Source organism: Nelusetta ayraudi, unplaced genomic scaffold (assembly GCF_046127955.1).
Source record: "Nelusetta ayraudi isolate G7.1 ecotype Tasmania unplaced genomic scaffold, CSIRO-AGI_Nayr_v1 ptg000002l, whole genome shotgun sequence".
Taxonomy (NCBI): Eukaryota; Metazoa; Chordata; class Actinopteri; order Tetraodontiformes; family Monacanthidae; genus Nelusetta; species Nelusetta ayraudi.
In genome coordinates, this window is record NW_027466052.1 from 12,697,051 (window position 1) to 12,713,826 (window position 16,776).

Below are 16,776 nucleotides of genomic sequence, written 5' to 3' on the forward strand. Positions count from 1 at the left end.
AAACCAACAAGCCACAAAACATAATTGCAAAGACTGTGTCTCTCAAATGTGAGCTGATTATGACCGTGACTTCTGACCCGACTTTATAAGGACCTCATTCTGTCCTTTTCATTCACTGGCTGCTCATGCCGCTTTCAAAGTGAAACATGGCTCATTTTACAGAAATAAATGAAGCCCCGCCTCGTCATCAGTTACGCTCCCGCAGGCGGCGCGGGGCCAATAAGCACGGCCAATTTAAAAAAGGAAGAGAACAAAAGCTGGACAAAGGGTGGCCCGTGGAGTTGAGCCACAGAAGTTATAAACTCCCCTGTGCACCCAGCTCCAGCTCCCCTCCCCCAGCCCCGTCCAGCCCCGTCCAGCCGTGTCTGCTTCTCGCCAGCTTTGTCATGCTAATGGAATTGAGACTGCACATATAAAGGACTTAATTTGTTATTACCATCCCTTAGCTCTAATACATATACATATATATATATGGTTGTTGTTTTTTTTTTTACAGCGCTGAACAATATTACTTTCTAATGCACAGCTTGTGCTAAGGAAAATGAGTAAAATCCATCAAAAATGAATACTACAACACTGTCGTGTCACCACAAAGAGAAATGTGACAACAGCGTTGAGGTTTCAAATCATACATGTGTTGTGTTTGGAAATGATTCTAGGGAGGGAAAAACATCTTCCATTATTACTATCAGTTATTGTCAAATTTATCTTCAATTAAAGCCATTTCAATCATAATCGGTTTAAAGACCCACTATGTATATTGTATCTCTGACATATCTTGTCATTCAGTAAAAGTTGATGTTGAACTGGAGGATTTGTTTGTTTTTTTACATTTAGATTTAAGACAAAGTTTCCCATTAGTCTGTAACTATGACAAAGGTGCAATTTTATATGTTAACAGGCATCAGATCATGCACAAGTGTGGGACATTCTGTTATGTAAAAAAAACAACACTATGGCAAGATACAGAATAAAAATATGCGACTGATTGTTTGCAACATGTAATCCACTGGCTTTAGGAGCATTTTCAATGTACAAAGTCCATTCTTGAACACTACTTCTTTAAATCCACAATTATCCAGGCTTAGGTCAAAAAACAACTGCAATAAAGTTGCCCTCATGCTTTTTTTTTTTTTTTTTCAATCAATCGTGAGTTTATAACTAAATTCCCTACATGGGTTCTGAGGCTATAACAGAGAATAAATCATTGTCCTTTTATTTTTTTTCATATTTCATTGTTCAAATAAAATGCACATCAATTATTTTCAACACTTTTAAAGTCTGAGCTAGTGTCTGTTAATCGGAAGATGCGCTTGAATATTCGGGCCAGGAAGAATCAGACAGAAACGCTCCACTCAAACACCGCTGAACAGTCAAAATAAACAAGAGTCGGTGGTAAAAGGGAGACGGGGGGGGTGTTTAACTCACGGAGGCCAAAGCCTTGCCCAGTGCATCTCCAGTCTGTGAGCTTCCAGTGGGGTTCCCCCGATTTGCAGCAGCTAAGAAAACACAGAGGGAGGCTTTGTAACAGTAACTCAGACAAATGACAAGCGGTCACGCTACACAAAGCAGTTGTCTAACGGTCTGACTCACTTCTTTTTACAGAAGGGATGTTCAGTAGTGATTACACGGGGGTTGGGGGAGGGTCTGAATTAGTCATTCTGAGTGGGCATTTGAACGGTTACCGCTGAAACGTACCCATGACCCCGTCGGCTGCGCTGGCGGCTGGGGCGTGAGCTGCGTTGACGAACGGCGAAGTGCTTGTGCTGCTGCGGTGGAAGCTGGACATGGGAGGAAGACTGCCATTGACGTCTGGCGACACCGAGTGCGCGGGGTAACTCTGCAACATGAAGCAACAGAGTGAATGCTCGTCTTTTTCCCTCCAATTTTTTTTTTTTTTTTTAAATTTCATTTATTTTTCACAATTAGAAAAAGAGAGTATACATAAACATAACAAATAATAATGTAACAGCACAGGGAGAGGCAAAAAGCTTAGTTAGCATCGTACCTCTATATCTAATTGAGAATTGGCCTCTGCTGGTGAGAAGTTTAGGGGATGAAGATTTACAGATTGGCACGCTGAGTAAGAATGAACCTTTTAGTTTTCTTTAAAATAAATCTTGAAATGTTCAGGAACATGTCCTTCATTTGAGAATATCTTAAATACATTAATGTCATAAATGCTTAAAATCTGAAGTTTGTGACATAAAGAGGCTGATGAAGTTTGTAGTAGCAAAGTTCTGGCCAGACTATATTACCACATGACAAATACGGCCGTGTATTGCTGGTGTGTGTGCCAGGTCGAAACGGCTGACTTATTCGCCCACTGCTAATATTCTCCAGTGACAGCACCCAGACAGGCGAGGAGCAAAAGTTAATGGGGGAGGGGCGCGGGGCAGAGACAGAGCAGCATCTGCAGCCTCCCTGTGACGGCCGGCCGGCCAGCTGAAGGCAGGCAGGCTGACAGGACCCGATCAAACAGCAACACAAAGAGGGTCAGCGGGGTCCGACTGATTAGAACCAGAGCGCAACTTAAGACGCAAACACTGGCTCCAACTGCACGGGCTGAAGTGCTGACAAAGAATTTTGCTGCGTGTTGCATACGTCGAACAAGATGTGCTGGATTGTTTACGCTGGCGTCAAGGAGAAGGCGGGAAAAAAAAAAAATCAGTCATTTATCACTGATGTATACGCTGAGGTGTCACCACATGCTTACCAAACGGTCGTGTGAGTGCAGGCTGCTGTAGTTTCCAGACTGTGCCATGTGAGATGAAGATCCTGCAAGCATCCCCCCATAACCGGGCTGACTGATCCCATTGGACGAGTTCCAGGGGTCGGACGAACTGTGGCTTCCATCTAAGGAAAAATAAAGGACGGTTCTTGTTTACAGAAAATACTTTTGTTTTGACGCTGTGTCATCAGTTGACTAACCTCCAACCCTGCTAAGCCTTGAGGACATTTACAGCCAATGAGTCCTGTTTGCTATTGCTGCTTTTGGGAAACACAGCTAGGATCTCACCCACACACACACACACACACACACACACACACACCCAAAACCAACTAAATAAGCCTTCTGCATCGTAGTCATAGCGATATTTTAAGAAAGTGTATCTAATGGAGATGATGCACAGGGCCACTCTTGTCTTGTTATATGTTTTGTAATACTGTGCAACTCTCAAGACAACATGCTGAGTTTCAGGAGAGTTGAATAGGATGTAAAAGCAGTTTGGGTCATAATACAGTGGATAGGAATATGCGTTGGTATGCTCATGACAACACAATATAACAAGACAGAAAGATATAGACAAGATATGTAACCTTTTTTTGGTTACATATTGTGATCTTTAATGTTAAACCTTTCATTTTTTCTGCTTTGTCGTGACTAAAAATAAAGTCAATCATTCATTCAAAGCCAAAAGGCAGAGAGTAACGACACTTAACACATACAGAAAAGTGTTAAAAGTAGTAAAATCTGAAATGTCTGATTGTTACGAAGCTTTCTTGGGTTAGACTCAACATCCCCATCCACAATGACCCCAAATGGTCACACACTAAGGAAGTTTACAGTGTTGCGAGTCAGCAGGCCGTAAATGGAGTTTTACACCTTTTTTTTTTTTTTTTTTTTGCTGATATCAACACTTGCCTATCAAATCGTCTTCGAAAGGTAAAACGTGCTCTCGCTTTTGGAACTGAACTCACCAAAGAAAGTGCTTGCAAACATATTGCCGGAGGGCTTGGGAGAAGAGTAGGATGGAGAATCTCTGTTGAAGTCGTCCGAGTTCGGGGATGGTGCGTAAACCTGCCATGAAAACACACATGTTGTCACTGAGACGGCTTCCACTTGCCGTGCAGCAAAAGTCTGTTTGAGGAGCTCTTGGGGGGGGGGGCTTTGCAAAGAAAACAGATATGGTTGTCAAACACAGCGCTATCAAGTATAATGAGGCTCATATATATCGAGTAAGGGCAAAGACGATAAATGTCGCGAGGGTTAAGTATGTAAAGGATGCGACCTTCCAGATTCAAGAACACATGTAGAATGTGCACAGCCTTTAATGACTCGCAAGCAATCAGGCTCATGAGCGGAGGAGTGGATTATCAGGGGTATTAGCATTTTAGATCAAGTCATCCTCTAATGGAAGTATAATGATACCCACTTACATGCATAGATTAAACGCCTTGCAAATTACAGCCTTCCCAGAAAGGGAGAAGAAGACACCAAATAAGTACAGAAACGGCTTGCTTTGCTCTCTTTACGTGTTTACCTGCAAGCTGCCGGTGGTGGAGAGGACGCACACAACCAGCACGCTGTTGTACGGCTGTGAGAGTGTGCGTGCGTGTGTGTGTGTGCCAAGCTAGTGCGGAAAGGATCAAAGAGACCGACGGCCAGAACCTCAGCAACGTGGTCTCTGACTTCATCCACTCCAGATGGAGGGAGGGAGGAGAGAGGAGGACGAGGAGGGAGGAAGACGACGCACGGAGGAGGGAAGGTTGGAACAAATCCTCCCTCCCACGGACAGACCCGGCCCGGGTTGCACCCGTCACTGCTTTACGCTAATCAGAGCCAGGGATGCCAGCTACGGTCCACCTGCACACCTCCGGTCCGTAAACCACTCCCTGATAAATCACCCCTAATGACACGTTTGTGCCGCGGCGCTGCCACGGACGCCTGCGCCGTCCTCTCGAGTGTGCTTACGCGATGGGAACGTTTGGTTTATGTTTTAAAGTCATCCTGTGACACAGAACCCAAACCGCAGAAATTCAATCAGCCACTCGCATAAACATGAATGTAACATAAACACAACAGGGGCTCGGGGGCCGTCGGGGCTTTTGCTGAGCGAGCGTGTTGCTGTCTGGGTGTGTAATTAAAGCGCTCTGGGAAGGGTGGGGCTCTCATGGGTCCTCCAGCTTACACATGTGACTCGGGTTGATACTAGTTCCAGGGAGATTCTCAGGTTAGCCTCGCACTGGAGCCTGGGCTTTTGTCTTTTATTCTGTCAGGCGTTCAATGGGCAGCATATGGCAGTGGATAATGATAATTGTCCTTTTTACCCTGGGCTAGCCAGTCAAGGCATTAATAAACCATCCCAGCGCTGGGTGCCTCATTCCACCAGCCGATGGCACAGAGGGCCTGGCTGGGCTTCCTTTAACAAGATCATTAATTAAAAGCTGCCACTCACGCTGCTCACAATGACACAAACGTAATTTTGTCTGCCTATCCACGCTGAATTTAAGCAATTTAAAAATCAAATCTTACCATGCAAGCCCTTAATCTAACATAACAGGAAAAGGAGGGGAGTTTTTTTTCTTTTTCTTTTAGGCCCTAGCTAATTACGACAGAGTGACCAAAGAGCTTCAATTTTCAACATTTACCAATCTTAGCACTAACCCAACAGCTATGGACTCACAAGGATCTTTGACAAGTGGCTGACAGCCCAAAAAAAATTAAAGAAGTGAAATAAAGTCAAGCCACACCCAATATTTTATGTGTAGTATGTCAGTTTTGTACTCAGATCATCTCGTTGACGTTTCAGCTCAAGTCACAAAGAAAACCTTCAAAGCTTCAATATACCACACGAGAATCTTTGTCGACCACCTTTTAGCTCGGCCTGCTCAGAGAGGAGCTGTTTCACAAGTTGTTCAAAAAAAGTTTGAAAAATGTTGACGATTAATTTTTCCTCATACAAGCACTTTCATTTGAAGTGCTTATTCTGATGGCCAACGACCTTCTGGGAGCCAGAAACAGCATTCACACGGGAGAATAAATTCACCTTTACCGTTAAAATCATTGACACACTGATGCTTCTTATTTTCTCATGCAAAGTGCATCTAATACATTAGACTTGATAGACCCCACACGACCCTACCTACTTCCTTCACAACAACAACACCCCCCCGCCCAACCACCGACGAAAAAAAACACGTTGCACATGCAGCAGAGCGTGCAACATGTGTCACGATGAGCTTAGGATGATAAGCTCTGACCTATGCATAGCACGGCAGAATCCATTGCACTTGCTAAACAATAAGAATGGCCAACAACACACAAGTTTCTGTCCCTTTTTTCTCTTTTACTTGTCTAATTTTAAGACATTCCACTTGTGGAGAGGAAGCTTTCCGTGAAGCAAAACGAGAGGAAGATGGTCTAACGATCACCGCAGGGCTTTCACTGCAATTTTTTTGTTTTCAATAATGGGCAGCTGAAGAAAGATCAGTGAGTTGTTCCATCTGTACTGGTACCGTGCCACCAGCGCACAAGCCAATGGCCCACTGTGAATTCTCCCAGTGCTCCAGATGGTGAGCCTGCTTTGGAGTTCCGCATTTCAACAAATTAATGGGGATCAATTTGATGCAAAGAATAAGCGACGAGCTTTTGCAATTAAATGAATAAAAAAAATAATAAAAAAAAAAGTTTCTGCGTTTTATTTAACAAGTGCTTTTGATCAAAAAGTTTGCACTGGCCTGCCCACGTGCAATCAATTGTCTCCGCGTCGCAACTCGGCCTGTTAATACTTAATATGAAAAAAGATCAAAGACATCTCTTGTGCGGCAGGAACAAAGACAAAACGTTGTAATGAATGAAGGGGGAAGTTACACAACAAACTCTAGCAAGACGACTTTTAAAACAAAGCATCATGAAGCACAAACCCTTTCATTTACCTTCACAAGCCCCTTACGTAACAACAAAATTAGCAGAGGCAATGACAGGTGGATTCCGTCTGTGTAACGTGCTTATGACCGCATCGTAACTTGAGGATTAATCAAATGTGCTTCAAAGCTCAATCAGCTTTAGTCATGACGATGTCCTTGACTACATTCACAAACCAAGCGGATTTGCTTTTACCGTTGCGGCAAAAAGAAGCACATTTTGCAGAAGAATGTTCTTCGTCAATCCACCGCGAATCCAACACGCGCAGCTTCAGCACACGCACAGTCACACAATGATTTGCTTATTGACAAGAGAACTGTCCAAAAAAAAAAAAGGAAACAAAAAAAAGTGGTCATTACGGAGAAGATCAGAAATCACATTAGGCTCCCTGTGGTGTCAAAAATGCCAACGTGATTAAAAACAGATGGAACATCAACAACACTGGTGCTTGGAGCTCAATCTGCAAACAGGAAAGTCTAACCTCAACAGGCAGACTCTTTCCCTTAATCATTCCCAGACTCCCACTTGTTATTATTTCAACCCTGTCTCAGAGCTCGAGCAAGCAGCCAGCAAAAATAAATTCAAGGCTGCAAAAAGTTTTTCCTACTGCCACACAGCTTCTTTATGAGTGGAGAAAAGTTCTCAGGATGACACCATTTATTCATGCGATCAATATTTCAGCAACTGTGCAGTTACGGTCTGAAGCAGCAGGACATAAAATAAAAAGCTTGTATACTTTAATTTCACTGTCACGCAGATTTAAATTCTGCCGTGGAAAATTGGAGAAAAGTGACCTTGAGGACGAGGATTCAAACAAACACAACACGTGCTTCCAAAGAGAACGATGCAAGTACAAAAAAAACACATCATAGGGGACACTCAGGTGGACAAGCAGACTGAGACGGACACTCTGGACACACTTTCCCCCAGCACTTCTGCATCTAGCATGCACATTCCCAAAGAGAGTACTCACCGATTTCCCGTTGTAGTAATACATTAAAGAGTTACCGCCCATTCCAGGGACAGGGTAGGCGCAATACATGATAGCTTCAACTGTGAGGGTGATGAAGACACACTGCAGCAACACACAGGGCTTCCTCTCTACACGTACATCCAAAGCGTTCAAAAGGGACCAATAATTCTTCCAGTGCCGGCCTCCACACACGACCCACTCAGAGGAAACTTATGCAAAGCAGGGCTGCACCACTGCGCGCCGAGCGGAGGGGGTGTCTGTCAGAAGGGAGTGGCTGGCGTGGTACGTCCCTCTCTCTTAAGCCTCTAAGTGCTGAGGCAAAGAGGAAAAGGGCGAGGGGGGGAGGGAGGCGCTGTGGCGGTGTGGGCATTAAAAAAGATAAAGGGAAGTGGGTGGGACACAAAACAAATGTGTGAGCGGATTTAGAAAGGGGGGGGGGTGGAAATAATTCCAGGCATGAAATGCAGATTTCTGCAGGGGAACCCCTCCACTCTCTGCCCCCCCCCCCCCAACCCCCCTTTAAAAAAAAAAACAATTTAGTTCTAAGTAAGATTTCATAACGTGTGGTTTAAACTCCACATGTGAGTAAAAAGAAAAGAGAACTCGTTCCATTCCATGCGTTTTAATCCCAAGTGTCTAATCTTTTTGTTTTTGTCAAGCTTAATCGACTCCACAAGCATCGAGTTAGGATATGGCTTGTAAGAGCGCGACCATCTGGCAGCACAGTGTACCTGTTCTCACACACCAATTAGGAGTCATTAGTGGGACAAAGTGAAAGCTCATTTTAGAAAAACAAACAAACAAACAAAACAAAACATGTTTGAAACTGTGAATCCAGATCAAGGATAACAGAAGAACAAAAAGCCATCTTATTATTAGCAGCCATGTGTCGGCACAGTGAAACGTTTTGGTAAGAAGTGACAAAAAAAAACAAAACAGTGGTGAAGGCTGCAACAGCTGCAAAGGGGGGGCTGGCTTGTGACATCACAGCGTGAAAATAATGCTCCATTTCCTAAACCCTGGAGGCCGCAGGCAGAGGTGGGGGTGGGTTGTTGGAGGGGTTTACCGTCAGCGCAAGCCACACAGATCCCTGTAACCTCTATCATGTGTGGGGGGGAGAGCGGGAGGGGAGTGGCGACGGGAAGAAGGGAGAAGACGAAGACAGGTAGGATGAAGAGAGAAGGCAGACAGAGGAGAGAGAGGAGTCCTGCCTGTGCAGGCTGACAGAAGCCTTTCAAGTCTACCGCTGCCATCTTCCTGGACGAGGCAACGGCCAGCAGACTCAACGAGAACATCATTGTTACGGAGAGATAAAAGCTTCCACCGCCACGCCCCCCTCAAGAAACCTGGGCCTCTATTATACCTTCCCTTTTATTATTTATCCCCTTTTCTTCTCCAACACGCTTTCAAACTGGGCCAAAACACCGTCCCTACACGAGGTTACCGTTTTCTATCTGGCCCTGTTTCAAGACCACGCTTTAAGGAAAAATGGTAACGACCTCCTGTGTTTGAAGAGCTGCAAAGCAAGTCCAGACGCACGACGCAGCATTTTAAGGGAGAGAAGACATGAAAGTCGGCACAAATGGGCAGCGGTTTGGAAAATCATAACAGCGTTTCACGCCAGCAGTGGCTCCCGCAGATCACAGCCAGTGCATTTCGTCTGTCTCAGCCGGAGACGCAACTTGGATTCTTTCTCTGCGTTTCGAAGTGACTGAGGAGAGGCATTCCTCCTGTGCAGCCACGACTAATGAACACCGTGCAAAGTGGGACGCATTTGGGAAGTTAGTTGCTGCAGCGTAACCAATTCATTTGACAAGATCACTGATATGTTGAGCAGTAAAGCAAATACATGAGCAGTGAGGGTAATTTCTGTTTCTTGCCCCCCCCCCCCCCCTCAGTTTAACCCTCTTTCAAAAGTTGTCTTGGATCACTGACGTGTCGTTGGAAAAAATAAAATTCAGTATAATCAATAATAATAATAATAATAACAATAATAATAATAATAATGAATTTTATTTTAACTGTGCTTTACATCAAACAAATGATCTCAATGTGCTTACAGTGCTTAAAAACATGAGAGTAGTGCAACATTTCAAAAAGTGCTTAAACTAAGATAAAATAGAGAACATGGATGGCAGCAATATATCTAAAATATAAAACACAACTAAAGAGAGTAAGCAACATCCCAAAAATCCCAAAAATATGAAAAGCTAAAAAGGCACTGCTGGAACTAGAACTGAAGGCAAATTCTGAGCAATAAGTGGAGGCAGGATACAAACTACACGAAAGAGGACCTGCAAAATATAGGACACATACATTAAAAAAAAAACTAATTCATGCCAATGAAAACATATGTAAATGATCTTTTTTTTTTTTTTTTAATGCCCTCTTGTGTCTGTTAAACAGATACAGCGATGACAACTTCCAATCAGCCTCGCAACCGGAGGGGAAGGAGGCTCAACCACACCCAACTTCTCCAGTCGTCGGCACAGGATGCTTTCCCCGGGTTTTGTTTGGGTGTCGAGAAACACCGAGCGAATCCACAAGCTGAGGTCACCCCCCCCACCACCACCCCCTTCTCACCCCAGTGGATTTAGCGATGATGTCATCAGACAGGAAGATTGTTTCCTGTAAGAGGCTCTGTTTCTAATTAAAGTGGGCTCACTTGGAAAGTGTGGGTGCGCTGGGGATTTAAACCGCACCCTCACAACCTCAAAGCTTTCTCATGAATAGGCTAGTTTTCAATATTACTATTAATCTGGGTATTTTAGGGACTTTTGTCTTCTGTTGTTTTGCTTTTTTTTGTTTTGTTTTTTAGCAACTTCTTAATAGAGCAGGAGGAAGCAGTTATATGAGTTGCATGCATATAATACATGTATGAGATTTAGTCAGGAAAGTTTCTGATTCATACTTTACTACTCACTCTTTATTTGCTATTCTTGAAAATCTGAATTTTAAACGCTTACTTTACATTTTTATTCACAACTTCACCAAAATTAATACATTTGTAACCCAGGATGTATGGTTTCTTAAAAACATACTATTTTTTTTAATTATTATTATTATCAAACAACTGCCAAAAAGGAAGTTGTGATAAGATTATCTTTCTTTTGTCTTTCATAGTGCTGATGTTTTTCAGCAGGCTTGGAGCTTTGCAACAACAGGAAACGTTTCTCCCAAAACATCCTAAAAACAATACTGGTCTGTAAGTGTAAATAGAAAGATGTTCCACGACATGTCAACTGTTCCCTCTAAGTGAAATACCAAAGCTCTTTTTAAAGCCATTAGTGTTTCCACAGAGAATGACACTAGGCAGCAACAAAAGGATTATTCCTGGACGCTGAGCTCATGTTTCAAATCCCATCTTAATGACAGTCATAAGAAGAAAATAAAACAGAAAATGTGATGGCATTGGTGTGGCTTCATGATTAACAAACAATATTACAATATGAAATTATTCAGCAATGAGTGCATTTCTTTCAGTTCATGTCATTTATAAGATGGAACAGCCTTCCCTATTGGTAACGGAGAAACTGCACCACAAAGGAAACCAGGTTGTTTCAATCAAGAAGCTATTAATGGCGCTGTCAAAATACATATAATGTAGTCATGTGACTAATTTTGCAAATGCCAATAAAGTAAACTCTCGTTCACCTCTGCAGATACAAAAACGTACCACAACATTTCACAAACAATGCCATGAAACGGTGGAAAATCTGTTGCCTGTTTGTTTGTCTGAGACAAGATGACACCAAAATAATACAACACAACTCACAAGGAGTCTGCTACAAGAGACAATGACGCAATAGAACATCAGGTTCATGTGGTTCAATTAAGCACTATCCAGGTCATAGCAGCATGGTGTAAATGGTCTCTAAATATAAAACACACTACCCTGGTGATTGTTGACAGGCGGCCTACTCCAGCCTGCCAGTGATCTTAGTCAAGGTTTGCATTAATGCCACTCACGCAAGCCTTAGATGAAAATATACAACAGGCCCGAATGGGAGTAATGACTTTAATCTGTACATTATATTTTTTTTTCTCTCGCTCTCTATCCTTTTAACTCCTTGTTCTCCGCGCAGATGAAAGAGGTCAAGCCTCTGACATGTTTGCCTGTTCCATTATCTGCAGCTTCTAATGTCAGTGGTAAATTTCAGCGGGGCCAAACAAAGATAAACACAAAGCACCGGGTCCCAGAGGTGGCTGGGACTGCTCAGCATCATCCCTGTCAAACCAAGGGTGTCTATCTAATCAGCCATCAAATGAGGTCATCTCTGGGGAGTTTGCTAAGCAGAGTCAGGTCACTGCATTGTAGACCTCTGTGGGATGTTGTCCCACAATACGATTGTTTCTTTACCATGGAAAAATACACACGAGTGGGAAAAGTACAGCTAGTTCTTGTTCAAGTGGAACTAACTTCACACGTTATATGTACAAGCTGACCAAACGATCAGACATCATTAGCCATTTTTTTTAGATTTGCAGCACGGTCTTTTATGTGGGGCTCATTTTCATTGATATCATGCACAAATTCTTTGTGTGTAATTTGACATCTGGCTTGTATAATGACAAACTGTTCCTTGTAAGTGTGGTACAAAGCTAAATTAGCTTGCTTTTGATCACTGGGAGAAGCCCGTCTTTAGAAAGACATCATGTTGGCAGCATTGGTGTAAATGCCAATGAGTGACGCATAAATTTGTGGCCTTTTGAATGAAACAAAGCAGAAGATGAGAATCTTCTGCGACAGATCTGATGCCCTGTCTTTGTTTGGTTACTCAGTAGACACATGTGTAACCCAGGTAAAAATCCACTATATATCCCTACCTCTCTTTTTCTACGTGTGTGGGAAGCTAGTGAACAGCTACGAGCAGGTTCGTCCCCAAACATCTTTTCTTTATGCCATAGAACTTATGGTCCACCGGGAGTCCGTTGCTGCCGTTGAGCGCAATTTTTATCAGTGGAACTGGTGAGTGTTGTTGGTTGAATGTGGTGTTAACGTGTTAACTAGCGGGTTAGCACTAGTGTTAGCATTGATGCTAACGGTTCACGGTAATCACCGTACATGCTACTTACCGGGTTTAATTTATGCCTACCACTTTATTTACACATGGGTTGCTTGAATAGGCTTTTTATTAAATAATTGAGTGCTTCCAAAAAATAGTCCAACATTTCCTAAGTTGTTGAGTTTATCTTTGTTAGCATGAGCAGCCCAAAATGGAACATTTATTTGAATTAATGACAACGTAATGATTTACAAACTAGTGTCTATATAAAGTCGCATTCAAGCGGTTTAACAAATAATAAAACTTTAAGAAGTGAAATCAGATTACTTGCATGCTATTTTACCTTGACATTTAGTTGACAACAACCAGAGCAACTATATATTCTTACGTAATAAAAGTTAACTAGCTGGAAAGGGCTGCAAACCAAGCGCGCACTCCTGTTTGAACAGTTTGGAAAATCTGACTTTACAGCCAGAAAAACTATGTTGGTCTTCAAACTGAGCTAATGTTTTCCTTCCCGTTCACTGCTTGGTTTCAACAAGCTCACACCATAATGACACTGGAGCGGGTGTCAGCGATCTGTCTAGTGACTCATGCACACTTATAAGAAAATCTGTTGAATTTCCAGGATGCCTGTCGTAGAAAATACACACATGCACTTCATTTTACATTACAGAGTTAATGCTGTATATGGGTTTATTCAAGCTATTTAAATGAACTCTACTCTACCAACACGAGTAACACTCTATCTGCTGACCTGCTGTGGTCCAAAGGCCAGAGATGGAGCTTCCTCTCCTGATACCTATCGACAAATTTAGGGCCTCTTGTCTTTGAGCCGAGGGAGAGGGATGGAGCGAAAATGTATTTTTGACTGTCGTGCCACAGACAGCACTGCAAGGAACATTGCAGTTCTTAAGATTAGAGGCCTAGGGCAGACTTCCTTTCCTTTCCTCAACTCACACCGTACTGAACTCTCAGGAACAAGGTTGTCTGAGTGATCTGTCAAAAGCAAACGTCAATCTATTTTGTCATCCACACTCAAAGAGTTCTCGCTTGCAAAACTCCCTGAGGGAGGGGGAGAGGGAGGAGGGGGACTGAAACCACTTTTTTGCCCCCCCCCCCCCCCTTCCCCACCACCCCTCACTCTCTCATCCCGCAGCCACATCTTCACCAAAGCCAGGGAGGAAGTGTCACATCGAGCCGCTGCGCCTCTGACAAGAGTTTGGGGGAGGTGGGTAGGCGGGGGGGGGGGGGGGGTGGGGGGCACTGTTTACACAACGCTGACACGCAGACAGGCAAACGCGCGCAAATACACACAATGCCCTTGTAGCTACCCATAAATATCCTACGAGATGCAACCCCCCCCGCGCCCCTGCCTCCAACGAGCCACGAGGCTCCCTCCTCCCCTGTCTTCAACCATCCAGTCAGACAGGTGCCCACGCAGCTGCCCATCAGCATCCCTCAGCACGACCCGCCGTCTGACAACACACACACGCACGCAAAACACACACACAACAATGGCGCCGTCCGTCGGCCTCGCTTCGTACAGTCACTTTGTGCAGGGGGAGCCAATTATCCCCGAGGTGTCTGTCCACTGTAACGAAAGCAGAGAGAGAGAGACAGAGAGAGAGAGAGAGAGAGAGAGAGAGAGAGAGAGAGAGAGAGAGAGAGAGAGAGCACTTCCGGGTTGGAGCTTCTGTCCACCTGTCAACACGCCACGCACTCAAAAGCAGCTGGCAAAAAAAAAATCACTTTGGACGTTGCGCCGACATTTGGCACGAATAATTTGTTGAGCGAACGCAGCGCAACATTAGACCACATCTGCAGTATCCCATGTCTACATAGGCAGCAGACCACAGAGGGAAAATGTGTGTGTGTGTGTGTGTGTGTGTGTGTGTGTGTGGTGGAGGGAGGAAAGTGTCTGTGTATAAGATGAGAAAAAAAAGTCAAGAAGTATTTAAATGTTTGCAATCACCAGCTGGCCTGTACAGATAGCCTTTGCTTCCCGGCGCTCTGCAGAGTCAAAATCAAAACGCACTGAGGATGTGCTCCCGTAAATATTTTGATTCCCCTCCCTCCGCCATCAGGTCGTGTACACACACAAATCACGCTTGGACTTGCAAACTTGCATCACTCACGTTATTTAAAAGCTCAATATTTATTTTTAGACTGAGGGATGAGGAATTGGGGGGGGGGGGGGGGGGGGAATGGGGATTAAAAAAAAAATTCCCGGCAGTAAACATAATGATAGGAAGTGTTGCGTTGAGGTTTTTTTTTTTTTTTTTTTTTTCCCTTTTTTTTCCCTCCCAAATCAAGCAGCCATTCAGGTCTCTGGTGAGGCTCTCACGCTTGCTTACACAAGCAAAAGCTTTCAGCGGCATCTGCAGCTGCATTCATGCTTTACAGGTACACTGCAGGCTCTCCGCACAGCTGCCTCCAGCAATGCCTCCAGAAAATCTGACTCCAGGTGTGGCTTCCCCTCCACGCGTCTCCGATGCTGGGTAGGGAAAACCGTCGCGGTGCCAGTTGCGGCTGGTAATAACTGGTGTTGTAGTCAAGACCGCATCAACCGAGACCAAGACGTTATCAAGACTAGAGAGCATCGAGACCAAGACAAGACCAAGACTGTATATATCCCCCAAAAAATCTGTTTTCCTTAATATTATGCTGCTTTGACAGCTATTTTGAACATTTTCAAAAAACAACTCTGCTTCATAAAATTAAAAAAAATAAATGAACTGAAAATGATGGCATGCCAAGCCTGATCAAAACCTTCTATGTCTGAGCTCAACTCTAAAAATGCACTCATCTCATCTCACTCGTGGTGGAAATGTATAAGGTTGCAAGGTTCTGCATGGCTCTGTGAATGAGGGGGTTAAACAAAAGCTCTATTTTCATGTATTATTTGTCATGTCAGTGCTGGCTGAGTCTCAACCTGTCTTCAAAAATCCTGAGTCTGCCGAGACCGAGACAAGAGCATGTAAAAACGCCTCAAGACGAGACCGAGACCTTTTAGAAGTGGTCTTGAGACCAAGACCAATCTACAACACTAGTGATAACCCCCGTCGACAGACGGCCCTCCCTACACCAGGTTTTAAAAGTCCACAGAATCTCTTCTTGCGCTCGGTATTAAACGCCGCCGTGTCTCAACTTTGCCTCCTGCGAGTCTAATTCCAGCCTCCTGACACCTTCTGAAAACTGCCAGACGACCTCCCACTCAAACACTTCCCACAAATACCATCTATCGAAAAAAATGGGCTCCGTGTTTTTCTCCCCCCCCTCTCCCTCCCCTCCCCCCACCTCCTTTCCTGCCAGCAGGTTAAAGACTTAGAGCACGTTATTCAACAGTCCCATCTTTATTCTTTCAAATGGGATCAAAGACTAACTGGGATAATTCCAGCGAGCTCTCGGCTTTATCTTCCGAGCAACACTGAGTGACAAAAAGAAGCTGTATTTTATCCCGTGCTCCGTCACCGTTCTTCCCCATCTAGCATTGTACCGCCTGATTGTTCTCCTATGAGTCAGAGAGCCGCACCTGCGCCCATGTGTTAAGTACTGACAAATAAAAGCCCAGCGTCCATTTACACAACAAAGAGATGTAACCCGCGAGGCAACCATTTCTGCCTGCCTCTGTCTGACAAGACCTCAAATATATCACCTACTTAAGAGGAAGGCGGCACACATCCCTGCCGCTCGCAGAGGCTGCCGCTCCCCCTCGTACTCTGACAAACTTCTTTTCAAATACAAATCCAGAAACAAAACACACGCCAGCCTTTTATGTTGGGCGGCCTGTTCCATATTTGATTTCAGAGGAGCAGCAAAGGAGCTGACGATTATCAAACTCTGCAAGGCAAATCCGGCCTCAGACCTCTTAACTGGAAAAATATAACTCTTTTATTGTTAAAGCAAAAAAAAAAAAGACAAAAGAGGGTTGGGAGAATTTGGTAAACCAGTTAAACCAATTAAACCAGTTTCCTGGTAGAGCTTCTTTTTTTTTAACATTGTTTAACATTTTAGCAGTTCTGGGAATTTAAAGCAAGGCTTACAAGAAACAAACAAATAGAAACTCAGTCAATACACCAGGGTTTTCACAATGGACTTAGTGATTTATGCATATTAATGAACTTCAACACACACACATGTACGCA

The 16,776-nt window shown here is 43.9% G+C and overlaps 1 protein-coding gene across 4 annotated transcripts in view; it reads right to left on the minus strand.

The window, feature by feature from the left end:
* Positions 1 to 16,776, minus strand: part of tcf12 (transcription factor 12) — a 52,370-nt gene that overhangs the window by 10,857 nt on the left and 24,737 nt on the right. For all 4 annotated transcript variants that reach the window (XM_076024821.1, XM_076024810.1, XM_076024802.1 and 1 more), the window contains 4 exons: positions 3,703 to 3,802; positions 2,717 to 2,856; positions 1,699 to 1,840; positions 1,429 to 1,499 (listed from right to left, as the gene is read on the minus strand). In XM_076024821.1, the coding sequence (XP_075880936.1) occupies positions 1,429 to 1,499; positions 1,699 to 1,840; positions 2,717 to 2,856; positions 3,703 to 3,802 (453 nt within the window). The remainder of the gene's footprint in view (positions 1 to 1,428; positions 1,500 to 1,698; positions 1,841 to 2,716; positions 2,857 to 3,702; positions 3,803 to 16,776) is intronic.